The 21,786-nt window shown below is 41.5% G+C and overlaps 1 protein-coding gene across 1 annotated transcript in view; it reads left to right on the forward strand.

Moving 5' to 3' along the window:
• Nucleotides 1–1,080: 1,080 nt before the first annotated feature.
• egfra (epidermal growth factor receptor a (erythroblastic leukemia viral (v-erb-b) oncogene homolog, avian)) overlaps nucleotides 1,081–21,786 on the forward strand; it is a gene marked incomplete at its 5' end in the record, with an annotated part of 40,327 nt that continues 19,621 nt past the window's right edge. Inside the window, 5 exon segments of the mRNA XM_079214945.1 lie at nucleotides 1,081–1,098; nucleotides 1,101–1,197; nucleotides 19,794–19,945; nucleotides 21,285–21,471; nucleotides 21,578–21,713. Coding sequence (XP_079071071.1) covers nucleotides 1,081–1,098; nucleotides 1,101–1,197; nucleotides 19,794–19,945; nucleotides 21,285–21,471; nucleotides 21,578–21,713 — 590 coding nt within the window.

Below are 21,786 nucleotides of genomic sequence, written 5' to 3' on the forward strand. Positions count from 1 at the left end.
CATTAAAAGCAGGGAGAGATGCAGGCACATTTAATCCACCTTTCTTACAGGATAAAAAGTAGTGTTTTTAAAGGTGGTTTTGAGTTCATTAAGTAACTCATTGCAAGTAGATCCAGAGCTGGATTGATATATCGTCCGATATTAGCTTTTTAAAACTTTATTTATATGTGTATATAAGTTTGGCTGATAGCCAACAGTACATTTCAGAACAGAAATGCCCAAAGTGTTTGATGTAATAATAAGTCTCTCCATATCCACTACACAAAATCAGATACTCTGATCCGAATTTCATAATGTAATGACCAAATTTAAGGGATCCTAACATGCTTGTGTTTATCTCAAATTAAAAAAATATCAGTTGATACATCAGAATTTGTAACTCTCGTGGGCCCACTGGAAGGGAAGGGAGGAACCAGGACCCTAGTTTTCGGAAACCTTACCCCTTTCGTCCACAGGGTCCGCCATAATCAACACAACATTACGTTCCTTGTTGTAGCTTTAATTCAAGTGTGAAATAATGGCCATCTCTGAGAAACTTGAACTTGTATTGTGCTTTTCATGTATTATCAGTTTTAGATGATCTAATTTTGCATCACGCCATCTCACTGGTTTCAACACATTATGATTCAACTGAAAGACAATAAACGATCATATTGAATCATTGCCCAGTCCTTACAGGAAGCTCATGAATCACCGACTGAACTGGATGTCAACAAATAAAATAAGTATACCTGCGTTAATACAAGTTAACACTGTAGACCATTTCCCTCAAATAATGTTACTTCACCACAGAGTACACGTGTATTTCTATCTTTCTATAAAAAAGAAAAAGAAAAAGCATCCAGTCTGCTTAATGTTACCTGAGCGGTGCGAGAGGCGCATCTGTCCTCCCTCTTGCTGACGTCAGAGCAGCCAGTAGTCGGTCCTCGCTGCACGAGCCCCGGACTACTTGAGATATCCGCGGAGGAGGAGGAGCTGTCAAAAGTTTGACTTTCCCAGAGAAGGAAAAGTATTTTAAAACTTAAAGATTTGTTTTTGACTTTCGAACAAGCGGAATATCGCGTTGTTGCCCGGTATGGAATGACACCTTCCCACCGGGGACGCGGACGAAAAACACGATGGCAACTCGATGCGTGAAGTGGTTCAGTCTCACCTCTCTGCTGTGCTTGGGCTGCTGCGTTCTGGCGGAAAGGAAAGGTACGTCCGCTCCTACAAACGCGTGGAGGTTACGTGGCTGGTGCTGGAGGGCTTTCGCTGGCTTTCGCTTTTCTCCGTTGCCATTTATTTAATAAATCTCGCACAAAATCACAGACCGCTCAAAAAAGCCGCGGAGGAACTTAAACCAGCGTGGGAGAAAAGACAAAGTTTCTGACCGTCTCGCTGCTCTGTGTGCTTTTTTAAAAAGTTGCACAGAGAGCTCTAACCAAGTGTAGCGTCCAGTATCTAGCCGGGATAGTTGTTGATAAGGATTACAGGCGAGTCTGCGTGGCGGGGAAGTTGTGATTAATTGGGCCAATTTCAATATAATATAGTTTATAAAATACCCATAATTTGCACCAAATTGATTGGTGATGATGCTGGGAGAGGATGTAGATTAGTTGCGTGCTTTTATTTTCTAGTCCCACTTTTTTTCTATTTTTATTTGTAATACTTTGGATCTTTCTTTTGTGTGAGTATTTTCTTTTGTCTTTATGCAGCGTTTGACCTAATTGTGTGCAAAAATAGAATAAACAGAGCGATGCTGTCACCTTGAAACACACACTAAGAGCTCTTTGATGCCACCAGTTTCCCATATACGTACACAACCTTGTCATATTTTCTCCTACACACACACACAAACACACACACACAGTATACGAGAGAGAGTGCATCCTCTTACATAATAAAAAATGATACATGTGCCCAGTTTGCATCTGGCCCTCAAAGGAAATCAGATCAAAATGTGAAGACAGACACTTCATCCCACTTGCAGGATTGATAAAAAACAGAGAGAGAGAGTCTGGAAAGTGTGGTACAGCAGCAGGCTGATGAAAGTATGAAAACAAGTGCTGAAGGAACAGGTTTCTTGGTTTCTCTTGCTCTGCTTGTGTTTGTGCTTTCCTTTGGCCCTGAAGTAAAGGTCACATCAATCGCATTTCTTTTAAGGACATGGCAGTGTTTTGACTGCTACTTCAATGCTTTCTCGCTGTTGTGTCTTTTTCTTTTTTTTTTTAAAGCTGAACATTCTTCAGGACACCTCACTACAGGCGATCGTTGACACAGATTTGGCGCGGAAAAGAAGCGCAGGAAAGCTGCTCCATCTCAATGTTGGTGTCGGATTAAATGTATTTAAATATATTCATGTATGCCGTTCGAGTGAGTCAGATCTCATAAAGGCCAGATGTCTGCTTTGAAAGTGACCAAGAAGTATCAAGTATCAAGAAGTAGTTTCCTGCCTAATGGTTGTAACTTCCTACTCTCGTGAATCACCACGCTCATTGCGCTGTTGTTCCTCCTTATAAGCAGATAAGCACGGTGCGCTTCGTGCTAGCAGCGCATGTGCAAGTTGCATCTTTCCCGTCTGCTCCAACAAGTAACAACCAGCTCCGTTTTTTTTTTCCGAGAGAACCATAACAAATCTAAAGTGTTTGTGAGCCAAAAAGACAGAGTCCCTAAATATTTCTGGGCTTCTAAACAAACTAGATGGTGCACATTTCACGCTGCAGCAAGCCTCCCACAGTAAATACTGATTTGAGATATTTATTAAGATCAGATAAGATTAGAAATTAACAGCTGTAATGACAGGTATGGTATGCAGTGCAACTTGGTTTAATTACTATTAATTTCCATTTGCAGGGCGAGTACGGAGCTCCGCCATCTGGTCCGACAGTTTTCGTTGTTGTTGTTGGTTTTTGTTTTTGGCCAGGGGCTAAGACAGATGTTTCTGTGTGGCAAACAATGTTTTTCCCAGAACGCAGTGTCCATAATAGTCAAAACTTGATTTGAACAACGTGTCCAACTCCAATCACGTTCCAAACTGAAACAGCAAAAATAACCAATGAAATGCGCGTTGTTTTGTATTTGGATGAACACGAGTAACGCACATTTTGTCATTGATTTAAAGTATATTAGCTGGAGGGTGCTGCATTGTGGTCATGGGGTTGTGCCGTCCAGTTTGCAGTTAGCTTATCATTAACTCAAAATAAAACTCCTTAGTAACTACAAGCCACACAACATACCGCTGAGAAATTCTATGTTTCAAGGAAGGGTTTTTAGTTATCAGTGTCGGTACAAATGAGGTTCTGGTTTCCCTTTGCCTCTCTATCGGATGTTGATGTTCCTGGTGGGCTGATCATGTAATAACAAAACAATCATGGTGAGTGAATTAAAACCGGGCTTGGAAAATTTTGCCGTAATAGACACGAGACAACTTTTATTTTGAAAATCTGAGGCGTTGTTCTGTCTGGCACAATGATAAAGGATTACTGATACTAAGTGATCCTTTCTGCATGTGTCAGTTGCAAGTCCACCTAAATGAATACATGTAAAAAGGAGTCCTTCCTTTTAAAATGTGATACAATTAAAATGGTCCAGTACTTGAGGACTTTAATATAGCATTAACCTTACAGTGGAAACAAAGTATATTCAAAATGTCAAATCAAATAGAAAGAAAAGCAGTCTTGTTCTAAGTTTAGAGACAATGCATTTCTGAGCTAATCCAAATGGGCTTGCAAGGTTTTATAAACCTTAAGAAGAAGAATCATTTTCTCAGACCACAAAGGAGCATGTAATCCTTCGACTTATTCTAAAATCACCAAACTGGGAGATACATCGCTTTCAGAGATGGACGACTGTCTGGATCTATAATAGTTGTGTCGATTTTCTGTTTACACCGAGGAGTGCCAACATGTTTTCTAGTTGAGAAAGAAGAACTTCAAATTGATGGAGATCATGAGTAGGAAACAAACCTTTGGGGCATATTGCTTTGTGTGTTATCTTTGACAGGTGCAGCGAGAGTCATAACACTTGATTGGATCACAATCAGCTGTGGCCGATGAATAACCAAAGGTATAGAACGATAATCCTGAAAAGATTCTTTCCCACGTGGTTATTTATGTATCCCACCTCTGGTTGCAGTCCTGTTGCGGGAGGACATTAAGGCAGTTTTGAAAATACATTTGGAGTTTCGCTAATGCACCTGACAGCGAGCAGCCCGTCCCACAGGAAGTCACCCGACGGTCCTCCGCACAGCGACAGCCTGCCAGGGCGTGATGGCTTCTGCGGGAGTCAGACAGGACTTTCTGAATAATAGAAAAGCTCCTCGTCCCGCGCGCTGGCACGCTCAGTTTATTAACTGTCATCATCTGTGGGGAGGTTGTAAATAATGCCCACAGCTCCACCCGGCAGCCAGACACAAGTAATAACGCTGGTGATTTATTTCCCAGATGAAATGCTAAATGGTTTCAGAATCAATTGGACTCCCTCTGTTTGTGACTGCAGTCGTACTGAAGAGCAGGGGTGTAAGAAAATATCTGGAATATTCATCCTCGCGGTATTATACTTTGTGAAATTGCATCGATTCTCAAAGACCCTGTCAATTTTTAATTATTGGTTTCCTAAGTTAACTAACTAATTTAATACTTTATTTAGTTTGCTCTCAAAGTAGTGCTATGGTGTTGGAAATACAGAACCCACTGTTCAGATTGCATTAAAAAAATATACATAAATAAACTTTATTTTTATGCATATGGTGGTGTGTTCTTAATAGTATGACCATTTTACTAAAATTGCTTCCATCACAATGTGTCGTAATATAGTGACTCGTAGCCCCTGGAATATGATACGTATCGTATTGCCAGATTCCTGGCAATACACAGCCTTACTGCGGTGATGAATATTTTTTTTTATTATACAGTACGCTTCAATATTTCTTCTACCCTTCAATGTTGAATGTGTCTCTTCAAAGCGGCCAAAGCACAGCTACAGATATGAGGTGAAGTGAGAGCCCCTCTAACTGGGTTAACCTGTGAAAGATCAAACTAATCTCAGGGGCATGTCAACAGCTTAATCCATAATCCTCAATGCGAGGCTCCCCGGCTCTTTAGGCACAGGATAAACCGCTTAAATATCAATATGCTTTTTCCAGAGTTAATGGGTTATTCAAGTTCTGGACACAGAATGAGATTGGAAGATAATGCATACGTCCAGCTCCATCATTTTCGCATTTAAATGTGCTTGCACACCTGCGAAAGCTGAGCTGAATCATGACAAAACGTTTCTCCTGCAGTGCATTTCAGCATCCGAAGTAAGTGCTTTCCCCTCTGTGTTGTGTTGGGATCCAAGAAGCCAGCTTTCCTCATCAGTCATCTATTTTTTTTCCCCATCACTTTCAGGAAACCAAGCCTTTTGTTTTCATTAAAGCCCACTCTGGGATTAGATGGATGTCTGTAGTGAAATACAGGTTATGATCCTGTGTAATCCTAGAATCTCTAGTTTGCGTGTCGGGGTCCAGAGCAGCCCTGGTGCTACTGCTGCTGCTGCGTCTTCGCTGGTCCTCTGATGACCTTCCCAGACTTGCATCTGCTGCAGCCATTGTCAGTCAGAAATATGTCTTTTTGGTTCTAGCCGTGGGAGTTGGCTTTCTCGACGCCCTCCCCTCCCCAAGCTTTGATAAACTCCACCGTGTCTGAGTGGTCGAGATTTCGAGAGCTGCGAATGAGGTGAAGGACTTTGGTTTCACTCTGGGACAATAGTGCCTCTGTAGAGGGCAGGTTATCTGGCAGCACTGATACTTTTGTAGAGCAACCGAAATCAGAGTCGTGCAGCAGCGGACGCACCGCAGGCCAGACGTGCATGTCATCGAGATGGAACACAGAAGGGAAACAGCCTTTGTTCTTCTTCTTACTTTTAACCCTGAAAACACATCTAAATACAGTAGATCTATTGTGTCGCCCTTAACATCAAGTAGTTACTGCAGTTCTGCAAACGCTAATTACATGTCTGGTTTCACTGCTCTTCTGTGTAAAAAAACAACAACCCACAAACAGTAATGTTGTATGCATTGTTCTCATGTCTGCCATGACTATTTAATACGTTAGGAAATACTGCTTTCTACGTCATTGGTTTTAGCGATGGAAAGCTCTTCTTTTGGATCTCTGAACCGAAATAAAGCAGTGTATTGTGATTTAACTGCAGCTACTGAAATCCATTCTGTAGTTTGTGTACATCCACTGAGAACCCAGCATGGAATAAGTGAGTGAATGTGGTTACTCATTGAACTGATTTGCGTCCTTTGTTTGTACATGGTAACAAAGTGATCCGCTGAATTTATGGCCTTTCCATGATCTACTGGCTGTGCATGAAGTCTCCAGTGGAAAGAGACCCAGGAATTCACGTCGGAAAAAAAGGCCCTCTGCTATCTTCCCATCTCATCAGATGTAGTGTCGTGCTAAAAGGAAAATAAGGCCAATCTGTGTGTGTCCATCTCCTACAGGACACCGAGGTGAGGGTGTGTTTGGGATTGCTCATAATTCTGTGTGATTTAATTCTTTTGCCTTTTGTTGGTAGTGTTCTTAGCCCCTGATGATGAAAAAACTGATCATATATTTGGATAAACATTACCTTCTGATACTTCTCACTTTGTTTATGTGATAGGTAATTTAATATCATTAGGTTTGCGAAGGTTATTCGCTGGACAAAACAAGCTATTTAAAGACGTGAGCTTTAGAAAATAGCAACAGGAATTCCATTTTTTTTTTTTTTACCCAACAATTAGTCAAACGTTCTGCAAATGTATTGATTAGTAACATAAATGCAAACTGTATGTTAAGCATCTTCATACAAACACATTGATGCAGCTCCTCATTTTATTGTTTTAGCTCACAGGACTGGGAACCACAGAAACATAGTGTGGGAACAAATGCATGACTTACTTTAAGCTCAATCTGGGGGTTTAAATAAAGTTCTCTTTTGGTTTGCTGGTTTGTAGATAGTTGCCAACGCACACACTTGACATGTATTCCATTTGCAGCAACTGAAACATTTCTTACCAACTCATTTTGGTAGTGAATAAATTATTTGTTTTTCATGTGTTTGACAAAGCGGTTTACAAATGTGTCCCGTCAGGCTGGAACTGCTGAGACAGGAAGCCAGCTCTACCAGTGACTGTAAAGAAGGAAAGTGGGAACCATGTTTCCATCTCGGATGCTTTCAGCTTGGACAAAGACCATATTTCAAAGAGAAATTTGTAGCTCAATCCAATTCAGAAAGGCCAGCCTAGGGCCTTTTCCCTGACCGATAAATCCTTTTTTGTATTTGTATTCAGTACTTAACTTTATGGGTCTCTGTGTCACAATGCAAATGTACAAGCTTTCAACTAGATAGACAGGTTTAGGGCACAGATTAAAAGAAGGATCCCAGCAAAGGAAGAAAAACAGGAAAGTGGAGGATACACAAACAAACATCAGAAGGATGGGGTGAGGTCTTTGACTTTTAAATCCGTTCCCTCACCATTAACCCAAAGACCTGTAGCATCTTCACCAATCGCCTCAGGGTCATTCTGAGGAGCAATGTTTCAAACATCGCTCGCCCACAAGAGGAATCCCCCACAGGGAAGGGAACAATAGCTTCACAAACAAATCTCCATTTCAGAATATTTCAGAAGAAAGCAATGGTTAACGGGTGGTGGCTGATCCTTGAAACGTGCATTTAGCCTCTTCCTGTGTGGTCCATTAGCCTAGTAAACTAAAGGAGGCATTTTAAACTGTGACTCACTGTTAGTGGTTGGAGCCTTGTGGCACATTAAGTTCATTTTTTTTTTTTTTTTTTTTTTATAAAGGAATTCCTGCATTTGTCAAAACATATCAGGATGAAGATCCAGGATGTTTCAGTTGTAATCCCCTTTGCAGTGTAAAGAGAGGGGGGTCTTCCTGCCTCACATCCTGATTTAAAGGATGTAGGAGCTCCTTAGCAGCTCTAACCTGAACGATTTGTTGATTTTGCATTCGTTTGTATTGACTCTGGTGTCGTGTGTTGCTTCAGGGTTTAGCTCTTTCCACACTCGTACCTGTGCAACAATGGACAACTGACTTTGACGTAGTATTGTGCTACTTGACATGACTTGAATTTACTTCAACTGAGTACTTTCCTCATCAGACATGATAAATATGTTAATACCAACAACTATATAGTTAATGTATACAATACACAATTATTGTGTATATTCATTATTAAGTCTGATGGTTTTCATCGCTCGACTACTTTGTGTTTTCTTTGCCAATGTGCTTAAGGCATTACATGCTTCATTGCAAGGGCGTGGTAAAGTGTCAATCAAATCTCCAGTGTGTGACTTTGCATCATTGAAAAGATAGTTGGGGCAAGTATTAACTAGTCAAATAGAAACAGAAGGGGTTCTGCCTTGTTATGTCTTTGATGACCCCGCCAGATTCTCACTGCATCCCCTGCAAGAAAAAAAGACAAACATCTTCAATGATGTTATAATCTTGTATCTTGCTTTCAGCGGCTCTTGATGCCAGCTTTAAGATAATAATGATTTATTGACTTGATGATTTGATTTGCACTGTTGGAAAATAAGAAACTTGTTTTCCAGAAAAGACTTTCTCACAAGCAAAAAACATATTCAGACGTGTCTCTTGTTAACTGATACCTGCATTGCCTCCGGGTTTCTTCTCGTCTAGACCCCCTGTCACATTTTTGAATGGGTCTGGTATTGACATGTTGCAGAGTTTAAAGCTTGAATTATCTTACAGTGTGCTTATTGTGGTAAGCTTCCCTGGAGTTTCTTCTACATAAAATGTGAGAAAAGGCTGAAAATAAGCCAATACACATAGTGAATGGGTGGCCAAATAAGATAATGAGGCAAATCCCATGACTGAAAAACATACACAAAGAAAAGGAAAATGCAGGAGATAAATCAGTTCTCATCAATGCTATGGCTCATGTGTGGACCAAACTTGAATGGACGTCTCCTTCCTCCAAGTCTTTGGACAAAAGGTTCTTTCTTCAGAATTTTGTCTTCTTTGACACAGGCTTATCTGTCTTCCTTGACCTTAACTTGCCATGTAGACATGACATTACAGCTCTGTGTAAACAATGAGGGGAAAGGCATCCCTGTATGCTACAAGTTGTGAAGGCTCTTAGGGTATAATCTATTTAGCTGTTTTTTGAGTTTTGTATTGGATTCTTGCATTTAATCCAACGCACAAATATTATAAGAGATGGGAAAAATAGTGTGCAGCCATGCTAGGGGCTCTGTGAGGCGGCACTTATAGGCACAGCAGTTCGCTAACGTCAACATACTGAAACGCCCTATAAGACAAGCTAACATGCTATGTTTATCTAAGTTCATTTATTTTAGCGTGTTAGCATGCTTATTAATTAGCACCAAACACAAAGTACAGCTGAGGCTGATGGATTGGTCATTAATTTTGTAGATATTTGTTCGTAAACTAAAGCCTTTGACAAATTAAAGTTTGACCTGATGATGGCACTGAATAAAACAAGAAGGATTCCCAAATAATTCACCTTGAGGGGAACCGGAATGTCTTCACCAAATTTCATGGAGATTGACCCTCTGGGAACTGTCGATACAGTAGGAGTGAAAACTGAAGAAATATTATTTAATTATATTAAGATTATCAAAGTCCTTTGGATTCATGTTCTCTGCACCAAATTGTGTAGCAAATCAACCAATAGCAGTGACAATTAAGTCTAGTGTTGGGCCAACCGAAGCCATGCTACTTGTGTGGCTAACAAAGTACGAAACGTTCAAATGGTACAAATGCTTGGTATTTTTTTTATGCCGAAAGGTTTGCCTCCAAAACTGCAAGTACTTCAATCTCCTCATAAACCAGTGAAGTATAATTCTGCCAAAGCAAATAACAGACGCCCCTCCTCGTGACATAGCAGTCTGAATTACGACAACAATGATGTCGGGGCTGCTGGCAGTGCGTCGTGGTGGGGTGAGCTAGAAAACGAAAAGAAGATGTCAGCCCTTCCCTCATCGTGCTTCCAGGATTTTACAAGCCAACATTACTTCTCAGCGAGTTCATCAGCATCGTAAAACGTATCTCATCCGAGCCATTTATAGATAGTTATGACAGCAGTGTTCATAATATTGTCGCGTTGGTGAGGCTCGGCTACAGTCGATCTGTGATTTGTTTAACTCCCGTAGCACTAAAACATAATGTGCTCTCAACACAACACGCCTTCTGTAGTACCTTTTCCTAATTATCTTTTCTAGTGAGTTTCAACAACACCAATGCTTCGTTGAGCTCAGAATTAATTTCCTGGTGGGACTTTGAGCGGAACATCTTCATTACCACATGTTTTCATAATTGAAGCCAGCGGCCTGTAAAAGAGAAGGAATTCTCCTGGCTTCACTCGCAATGTTTCCCTCCGTAAAAAAAAGGGTGGAACTGGCATTGCAAGATTGCCCACTAAACCATTAGGGGAGGCTATATACTGTATTTTACTGTAAGCATGTTCCCATGCACTGCATCACATTACAGACCCATGACATTTAAAGCATCGCTGATGAATGATCAGTATCTGCTACTCTCCTTTAATTTTCATAACAAACCACTTCAGCTGTGCAGAAATGTGGAGAATGGGTTCCCTGGTAGAAATACCCTGGAGTGCACAGTTGGACCGGTGCCAGGCAGTAAGGATTAGCCCTCTGGACCTGCAGCATATCCACTATATCAACAACTTCCTCCTGAGCTGATTAGAATGCAGTCTGGGATTATTTAATATGAATGCACTTGTTTAGTTTTTATCCGAGTATTATTTTAATAATCAGTCACCCACTAAATTTCCAAGAGATTAAAAACACTCATATTCTAATTGGGTTTTTGGGTCAAAGGACATTTAAACAACCCACAAAGCCTGCATGAAACAGTCAAGGAGGAATTTGAATGCCCGACTGGCAGGACAGAGCTCCTTTTGCTTTTCTTCTTACTGTTATTCTGGCTTGGTAAATCAGCGTTTTGTACACTTTTTATGTGCTTATGTCTTTATGCTTCCAAGAAATAAAATCATCTGATGGATCATTCTGGGTTATAAAAGTTTGGCGCCTGTTGGTCGATTGGAAAAACTTCCGAAATGAGATCCAGAGTTTGTAGCTGGGAACGTCATTACATCTGTTGAGCTGTTTGCAACTGATACAAATCCTTTCACACTATCAACCTCTGCAAATGGTGATTGCCAAGTTGTCATGGAGTGGTTTACATTTCCCTTTTCCTGTAAACGTTAAGGGCCTCTCGTCCATGACACCTTTTAGAGTTGAGATGGGCAGTTCTTTTTTGTTGTGGAGCATCAATTTCATCACACAATCTTGCCCAGCTGTAGTTTGAGCATCCAGGTCTTTTCATCCCTTTGTCTTAAAAGTTGATATAACAATCTCACTGTCATGAGAGGAAGATTGTGTGTTATGATCAAAAGCTCCAGAACAGCTTTTTTTGTGTGCAGTGTATTGTATCCGTGTAAATGCATGTTTAGTCTCATGTGTAATGGGACAACCATTACATGTTTGTAATGGTTGCACATGTGTAATATAAACTAGTGTTTCACCCCAGTATTAAGGTGTATGTGTATGTTGTATGTCCACTATTCAACTGGTAACTGGCAAATCTTTCGAATTGTTCCTTTGCTTGGACATTGGATAACTATAATGTTGGAAAGGTTTTGTATCCTGGCTCGTACGCAGATAGTTCACTCTCTAGAGTGGCCATAAGAGTTTTGTAATGTGCTTCATGGACAGTGATTCTTCGCCAGGGTCCTTGTGTTCAGCAGTGTAGCTGATAGCGAGAAAAGGTTCCAGCCTGCCAAGTCTGATGGCTTTGTTGACTGACGCAAAACAGCCAGGCCATAGGTTGTGCTAAAAGCCCCTCTGTGTCTCTGTAGTGAGGGGGCGGCCTTAAAAACAACCTCCCTCCTCAGTCACAATCATCTTAAACAAGCTGACGCATTGTTTCGGCGCTTTGTTTAGCATGCTTTTTTGGCGCAGGATGAGGCCCCGCATGCTAACAATGAACGAAATCTGAGCCGCGGGCTTGTTGGAGAGGTGTTTGATGAAAAACTTGCGCCATTGTCTGTCAGTCGTTACTGCTCACTATTTATGTGGCAATAGAATTGTTATGAAATTACTCTTGGAGGTTATAACGGAACACTCTGGGGCCCCCGAGTACGAGTGGCAGCGGCACCCTGTTGCATTTCAAACATTTCAGTTTGATGTGTCAACACGAAGACGTTGTGAAAATCTTACAAACTTCCCTGGGTTGATTTAAATTGGTCATGCTTTTGGCGAGGTACAACGCAACATGTAACAAAATACCCTTTCAGAGTGTTGAAAATGTATGAGAGCTCCTCTGCTGTCCAAACTAATTCCCCCAAGCTCTCTTTGTCCCCGACTCCTGCCCTCTGCCAGTGTGTATGAGGAAGAAACTACTCATCAGTGGATTTAAGGGCCTGCTGATGTGTAAACCAGAGGTTGAAATAGTGAGTAAGGGCTGAGCAACAGAGGGAAGCGTACTAATCCAAACCCCACGGCTTTTGGAGACTATTCCTTTTATGGGGTCTCTCTCTGTGAAGACTCCAGCGGGGCCGAGTTTCTAGAGACATGACTAAGGCAGTAACAGAGTTGTTGGCAGGCAACGCTGCGAAGCAGCGGTTGGACCTACACACAAATGAGCCTGTCAGCAATCGGCTAAAAATAAGAAACCCTTCAGAAGAAACGCTGCCTCAAGGAGTGTCTATCTTCTTTGTTTAGATGGAGCGAGGAGTCCAGTGAGTGAGAGTTATCTGTTCCTCTCTTGATGTGCACCAACATGGGCCCGCTGCTCTGACTGGGAATGCTTAAACCAACAGGGGATTCCCAAATCACAGCTGCTTTCTGCTGCTGGAATGATGTGTGAAATGTGTGGGTTTCTACGCTTGTGGTAGTTGTTTTTCTTTCAGTCTTCCTCCGTTCTTCTTTTCCATGCATGGCTTAGTGATGGTCGGTGGAAGGGAATGGGAGGGGAGGGAAGGGAAGGGGGGAGGCAGTGAGTTAGCAGCAGTGTGCTCACCGCCCACTCCCTCTTCCAGTCTTCCTCCCTTGCTTCCTGTGGGATGAAGAGGAGTATGGTTTTAACAGGGAAGGAGAAAGAAGAAAAAAAAGAGAGGGGAAGGGGGGGGGGGGGGTTGTCTTGGCTAGAACGAGCTTCAATAGAGAGAATGTCTGGACGTTAAAGAGGAAGTAGGTTTAATGTTGGAACATTTGGAGAATGGTGGGTGCATTATTGGAATTTAAATGGGGCTGGGGCTAACGGAGGTTGTGTGTGCTTTGGGTAACAGGAGTTGGATTGTTTGGTGCCTTGATGGAGGACTAATGGACTTTCCAACAGGGCATGTGGGAGAATTTTCTGACTAATGATATGTATTGTTTGATTATTTGAGCCATTGTGTTGGACCCCTCATATATCGGTCACAGCTGGAGAGTGATAGGAGTGCAGCTGTGTTTAACTAACTCCAATAAATCAGCTTTGTGTCCAGTAGTTTTTCTTGTAACATTTATGGGTTATTTATCTCTTTGGTTGTAGATATCACTATTGGGTAATGACTGCATCATTAACTATTACTAATATGAGTTAAATGTGGAGTGTTGATTATTCACAGCAGTAGCTCAAACATAACCAGCATGAATGCAATGGAAGCTCTTCTTGTAAGTCAGTAACCACATATTAAATTCATATTTTTTTTTATTAAAAACTTGGCTCATTGAATGTACGAAAAAACTAAACAAATACCTATTGTGGTATAGCCATGCAAACCGTTTTGCTTTCATTCGCCCAGGTTTTGAGATGTTTGTCTCTACGATGTTTGCCTCCACCCCAATACAATAGAGATGAATGGAATAGTGACAACATCTTTGACAAAAAAAAAGAAGCTGTAAACGGATCACACATTGTGCTGACACGCGACATTAGCGATTATTTGATTTTGTGTTTATTATTCAATCATTGCAATTAGTCCAATAATATTCTATGTCTTTTTAGCTCTGTATTGTTTTCCTTTAAATCCTGACGGAGATATCTGACTCCTGAACTGCTAAATGCTATACTGTGCTATACTTCACCAACTGGCTGCTAACTTTTTCTGTGGATTTATCACATCTTCTTTGCTGGAAAAAACAGCTGGAAACAATACAGATGAGCAGTGAGAGGGAACCAAAACCAAACCAAGTTGCTGAAGCAGCTGAAATACGCGTAAAGTCTTGCTATAACTAAGGGGAACTCCATAGTGGGGTGGTAAATCTGCGCTGAGACCCTTTTCATATCACAAATAGTGATCTGACACGTTGTTCATATTAAAAATATTGATTGGGAAACAATGTCCCTGTTACTGTGGATAATCCACAGACTTCAAAAACAGTTTTTATTGTAACTACTGTCGATGAAAAATGTGTTTATTTGGAATCTTTTGCGAGGTCTGCTGAGTAACAGGGACGTTGCATCCAAAGACATTTTAATTTTGTAAATGGCATATTTTTATTGCTGTCAGCAGTACTACAAAATCACATTAACAAGAATCTAATTGGCTGCAATCTGGCATTACACTGGACTAATGTATATTCCTTAAGGTCTTATAATGGTTCATCCCAGTATGCAGAAGAGTGAGCATACATACTGTATTCCTGTGTTTGTGCAGAACCTAAATCCACGGTTTCCTCACGCTGAGGTGGAGCGTAAACATTATGATGGGCCCAGCCACAGGTATCTGGAATGTCTCACTGACTGGTAGAGAGTGCTCTTCAGGAGCGGAGAGTAAACACAAGGCCTTTTGGTCTTTATTTGGTCACTTTGCTCAGCTTTTAACAGACTAAACTTCACTGACTGAGCTCAAACTCAGGCAGGGCCGGCGAGCTTAGGGGTTAAGCTGTTTTTCGAGGAGATGTGACGTAATTTCTGGGACGCTTCATCTGCTTCATCTGCTTTTGTTCTACAGCTGGCCGCTCCAGTGTTTTGTCCCCTTTTGTGAGCCTTCAGGGAAAGGTCAGCCACGTTCATCTATCAAGTGTGAGGCTTTAACACCCCCTTTCCACATTGTGACCCACAGCCGGCCGTGAGGTCCCACATCTACATTTCGTTTAGCTAAAACCACAAACTACTCCTGACTCTCCTCTCTCTCTCTTCTTCTTTCTCTCACTTCCTTTCCATCAGTTCTCTTTCTCTAGTACATGAAGTTAGATTTAGATGACGATCGGCTACCATCTGGTTCAGCATCGCAGGGTAGCCGTCTGGAGCTGACCCTGTGCAAGGATCAACTTCCTGTGATGTCAAAGGGACTTGTGTTGCTGCATTCACTGGGGATAGGGAGGAAAGTGTGTGTGGGGGGGGGGTATCCTCTTCATCTGTACTGGCCCCCTTTTGTCTTTTTCTGAGGCCCCAATATGTTTTCTCTAGGGGATTGATGCATGATGCATCTCCCACGCAAAGGAAGATTGCATTTCCCCTGTATTGAGAGCAGGATATCAGGATTTGTTTTATGTCTAACTACAAAGTATCTACATCAAAATATAGTACACACCCGCAAATATGGCTACTTTTACTTGTTTTATATGACATTTGATCCATCATCTCCTCCTGAATCTTAGCCAGAAAATCTAGCGGAGGAAGTATGAGCTGAATGCAAAGACTCTTCTTTTTTTTTTGCCGTTCGCTCACTGATACGGGGGCTTTGGGAGATTTATGATTCCCTGAAATCTGGAGGTCTTAAAATATGAGTGTACGCAACCCCAAGTGGACCCCGACTTTAATCCGAGGCCAATAAAAGCAGAGCGTGCATTTTTTTTCAACAGCATCAACATCCTGTTACGATCCGTGTAGATACACATGAGGGGGTTAACCATAATTTACCTCTTAATAAGGGAATCCATCTTGGCATCGATTTGTTATCAGCGGAGGGATACTGCAGATTGAGTTACATAAGATACTTTGCCGTAATGCTGTTGAGTCGGAGAGAGAAATAAACATGTCATGTCAGTTAGCATTGTTACTTCCCTTTAATTATGTATAAGTTTTCAGATAATTTGATTATCAGACTATGGACACAGCGTAATTGAATTGCAGGGCGGTGCCATTTCTGTTGTCTGCCGAAAAGTAGAAAGCATGATGATTTAAATGTATAGTAGATGGCTCAGTGAACCAAAGGACACCATTAGATGGGTTAGAAAAGGGTTTTTACTGTGGAAAGTTTAGTTGTCGTTTGTGGACATTCCGCATTTCCTCTCATGGCCACCAAAATACAAAGTTTGGTCCAAACATTTAAATAAAACCTCAGAATGGGACTTTTTTTGGCAGACTTTTTTCCTTTGGTTGGTTTTGGTACTCAACATTGTGCATTTGATCTTACCATGTTTAGTTAATGTGTCTCAAATATTTACTGGAAGTTTTGTCTGTGTGACTTTGGTTTTATACCCTGCTTCAACCCGTTTCCCCTTTTCTCTGTCAAATACGTTCTCCAGCTTCAAAGTTGAAAGGAAAGGTTTACTCTGGAAGTTTGGTGCGAACGCTGCTAACATAATGTAGGAAACAGACACAATAATACAAACACCTGTAGCACATATGCAAACCAGTCGGCCCTCAGTGAATGCTGCCTTAGGAAAGCTTTTAAACGGAAAAGTTGGACATTTTGAATACAATGTGCATGTCTGTCTGTTAGATATAGAGCTACAACCAGCAGCCAGTTAGCTTAGCCCGAGATAGCTTCACAATGTTGAAATAATTCAAATTTTGTCACGAGAGACACACAAATGTCAGTTTCTTCTTAGAAATATGGTTAGAAAATGTAGTTTTCTGGTGTTTTTTTGTACTGCACGACAGTATATTGTAAAATGTCCCCGTGATTTTTTTTTTTGCTTATCATGCAAACAAACAAACTTCGTCAAGCATTATATGAATCGGCTTGAGTGATTATTCCTCAATGTCCATATCTCAGAGAGAAATACAGGTAGTTGAAACGCAGATTTGACAACATGTGCATTCTCGATTTTGTTTTGGTTTTGGAGTGTGTGCTGAGGGTGGACCTGAACAATGAGCTAATTATCTCTCACAATTTGCTTAGCCAGTCTCTTTTCCTGTAGGCTAGCAGATCCAATAGCCTCAAGAAACAAATATCTCCCCACACACCCTTGACTTCCAACGCTAGTCCTCGACTAAACACACAATCAAGTGATATGCGACCGCACATTTCAACAAGCTTAGATGACTAATGATTGGGTTTATGGGGCCTTTTGTTTCGCCGTGACTGGGTGCTGATCGGCGCAGGCCAGGGAATATGATGTACTCCTCACAGTGTTGCACACTCACACAGACATGCCTGTACACACACACACACACACACACACACACACACACACACACACACACACACACACACACACACACACACACACACACACACACACGCATACTGTACTAAAGCAGAGATATTCCAGACCTGCCACTCCCTCCTCATAGAGTAACCTCCGGGACATTTTGTGACGTCAATACAGCTGGAGGAAATGAAGCAATCTCCAATTAGTCTTTGTCACAGTATCAGTTGCATCACCGCAGGCCCCGCCCTCGCGTTAAAGCAGATTGCAGACAGTGAGCTGTGTTTTTTGTAACAAATTTCATGAGTCAGATGTGAAGGAAAAACGGGTTCCCTTAATTTCCATTCTGCATATTCTGTTACACACACAAGTAAGTCTGTCTCTACTTACAGACAGGTAGTTGTAAGTTGTGCAACCTTTTATAACACCTCTAACTCCGACACTGTATAGAGGAGTCGAATTATATGAGGCTGTGTTGTTAGAAGAAAATAAAAGTCCCGGTTAATCTTTTAGTCATAACTAGCTACAACCTGACCTTGGTTCTTTCTCATGATCTGCAGCCTGATGAGGAAGTTGGTTTATGGTCGTGTAATATCAGTTAATTTACTACCTGCAACCGCAGTTATCAACAAGTGGACAGAGGACAATGTGTTGACTGGCTGTTCTGCTGCTTGCTTGAGCAATCAACTTTTCTTTTCCTCGAGTGAACCTCTGGTGGAGGAGGTTTGTTGAACCGGAAGTCGCCTACCTCATGCAGCTTTTACTGCTCATTATAGATATTACCTGAACAAAACATTCCGACAGGAATCAGGCTGGAAGATATCCATATCTTGTGTCCTATATACGCTAACCCAACACACACTTATTAACCATAATCAGCATCCCTATTAGCGTCAGTCAGAATGTCCAAATCAGGTTAAATCATATTCACAGCTGCACACTCATGGATAACCTTTTTGTTTATTACAGTTTGGTGTCCCTGTCTGCGTAATAATTAAGGCGGGCTAATTACACCTCAAATGGCAATTTATTGCGGTCAGCTTGCCTTTGCTAGTCTGCCTCTGTTGCCACGCCGTTAGGCTGCTGGACTGCAAGGATCATGACAGGGAGATCCCTGAGGGACAAACTAATGAGGAGGAGGAAGAAGAGGGAGGGCTGGAGACAGCTGTTAGAGCCTAATTCTCACTGATTATGTGCACCATCGATTTGCTCTTGATTTGTGTCAATTCAAAACAACGAGGTGAGCAAAATGCACAGCGGAAGCGGAAAAGTACAACGAATTGTCTTCAGAGGCTAGTTTCACTGAGCTGGAAGATGATGCTGTGTCTCTTTCTTCCAGTCCATTTAAGTTTAATTGTAATGTACAGTGTTGGGAGGTGTGTTTTTAGAATTTGGAGCGCGTGCTTTGGCTTTCTTTCCATTCAAGAGCAGACACGTTGTGGAATGTGACCCAAGAGACATTACAGCAGCACCACGAGTTATAAGAAACAGGAAGAAGAAGCTTTTGTTTTTCTCAACCTATTGCTCAAGTTAAGCCATAAATAAATATTTTATCATTAGTGATTATTATGAGTATTATTTGTGTGGGTGTGTGTGTGTGGGTGTGTGTGTGTGTTTTGGAGGGGTGACACAGTGTTAAACACAGCTGACTTTTTCTACAGTGCCAGTCAGAACCTGTCTGACCAGCTCAAGGGACTCTGGAACAGAGAAAGACAACCGGCTTTCTAAAGACACATATTCTTCCTTTTTAAAAACTCCATTACACAGAACGTCTCTTGTGTGTCACTTGCACTTATCAGTAATACTGCCTTCCTTATCCAAATACTTTGTTGCATAAGCGCAGGTCGGCTGCATTATCAGCACACATATCTTTCTATCAATGCCTTGAGAAGGTGCTTGATCAGCGTCTGATGTAAACCCTACGTTGTATTCTAGTCATGTCAAGAACTCGCCCCAACATCAGATGTGCCTAAACTCAGCTGGAGTTATTGAGACCGTTATCAATTATGAGATTCAGAGAGCTTAAGTTCCCCTATGAAACATACTCACAAATCTCACGGAATCTGTGACACACCAAATCCTTTTTTCCCTGAGATGACACAATGGGCCTGGCGATGCTGGTCACAGTGGTTGTTTTAACCAGCTCGCACAGCAGTGGAAAGATTGAGGCCTCTGCCAGTATAAATACAGCCAGCTCACTTTGACTCATGAGCCAAAACTCACTTCGTCGCTGAGATTTGATTCCCGTCGTGTAGATGCAACCCAGAACGTTTGTTCTCACTTGAAAGTCGGCCAAGTTATGACTGTGCAGAGAAAATTCACAAACCGAGACACACACAGACAGACAGACATTGTCATAAATTGAACCAGGCTGTTACAGCAGTAAATGTTTCTGACACAAATTCCCCAATTTTTTTTTTTTTTGTTTTCTCTTTTCCTGCAGTGTGCCAAGGCATCAGCAACCGTTTAAACCTCCTGGGTTCCAAAGATGACCACTACCTGAACATGGTGAAGACCTACAGCAACTGCACTGTGGTCCTGGAGAACCTGGAGGTCACCTACATGGAGGAGCACCGCGACCTGTCCTTCCTCTCGGTAAGGACTGTACTCATCACGGCAGTGGAGGCTAAACGCATTGCCCAAATCTTCCATCTTGATATTGGTCATGCCTTATTTCAATAACGATGTATATCACAATATAGCATGTTTTGTTGTAATTCCGTAAATGAAAAGTTGGAGTAGTTTCTCACTAAATGAGGACAAAATTAACATAAATGTTTGTTAATCGCATAAAACTGAGTGGTCATGTAAATTGTGACGTAAAGACAAAACTACAATCTTGAAATGGTATTCATATCCTCAAAATATTACACGTTAGAACTTCTGAGGAATTTTAGTTGGAGTGTGCTTGTCATTATAAATGTAGATGAAATAATCAATTTGTTTATCTAGATTGGATCCCACTGAAAGACGATAAATTATGATATTGAATTTTTCGCCCAGCCCTGACTAAACGTGCACATTACAGATGAGAGACGTTTTCTATCATCTGGTGGTCTGAATACAGTTTGATAGACGATCTATGCTGAATCTTCGCAGGCTCATCTTGTCCCTTCAGTACAGATAATTAAAATCAGTGGAGAGTGAGTCCGCAGTGACGGATGATTCAGTGTGTTTATGACGAGCTTCGCTTGAACACCAGCTGTAACGACAAGGTTGTGAACACTTGGCAGATGTGGCGAGGGACCACACACACATGCACTCACAGGCAAGCTTGCAGACACAAACACAGGAAAAAAAACATCCAGTCAGCAGATATCTTGCAATAGTTCCAGGTCCAGTGAGGAGAAGGTATGGCTCCCTCAGTTTTTAAACTCCCCCCTCTCACTTTTTCATTCTCAGGCAACACACCTATTGCTCCAACCATCTCATTGGTGGAGATTGTTGGGGTCATATGTAGCCTGAGAGGAAGACTTGCAGGGTCCGGTCAGGGTCCTAAAGCTGAAGCTACACTCTCTTGTTCATATTTATGGGATAAAAAAGTTAATACATTTGCTCTTATACTCTAAAAGGATACTAGAATTGAATACCAACCCAAAGATTAGGATGTGGTCATTATCATCTATCACTATGTTAAGTTTGACCGTAAGTTTGAAACGATCAACACCATCTTTCAATGAAACTGAATATTATTTAGGGCTGTCACATTAATAATACAGTAATTTTGTTTCACCACCATTATCATGGACAGACAATTTCTCCACATTAAGGTTGATATACATGTATATGAATGCAGGAAATCGCATCCCCACAGGTTCAATTTGTATCTTATTTAATGAATTAACATATACATGTTTTGCTTGGAGAACCCCTGGCTTTGCGTGTCAGCTACTTAAGTTCACAGCAAGGCTTTCTCGTTTATTTTCTTCCATAGAATATTGAAGAAGTGGGCGGCTATGTGCTGATCGCCCTCAACACAGCATCCAGGATTCCTCTGCAGAACCTTCGCATCATTCGAGGCCATTCGCTCTATGAGGGAATGTTTGGCCTCGCTGTGCTGACCAATTATGAGAAAGCTACAAGTCAGGTGACCAGTGAGCTTCTTCTGACCAACCTGACAGGTCAGTCCACTTCTACATGTCTTCAGTTCCCTCTGATATGTTGCTATAAAGCTGTAAAATGAATTGTGTAATTTTAATCGAATTCACATGGCGGTTTTCTTTGCAGAAATTCTGAAAGGAGGAGTTAAGTTTGGGTCCAACCAGCCATGCAACGTGGAAACGATACAGTGGCATGATATCGTCAACAATGACAACAAACCCACAATGGTGCTCCCAATTCCCTTCAGCCATCCACGTTGTAAGTGAAACATTTCACAGCAGATGTTCGCACAGGAATTCATGATGTGATTGTTTAGGAATTTAAAGGGTTTCTTT

This window comes from Taurulus bubalis (genome assembly GCF_910589615.1).
Source record: "Taurulus bubalis genome assembly, chromosome: 1".
NCBI classification, from domain to species: domain Eukaryota; kingdom Metazoa; phylum Chordata; class Actinopteri; order Perciformes; family Cottidae; genus Taurulus; species Taurulus bubalis.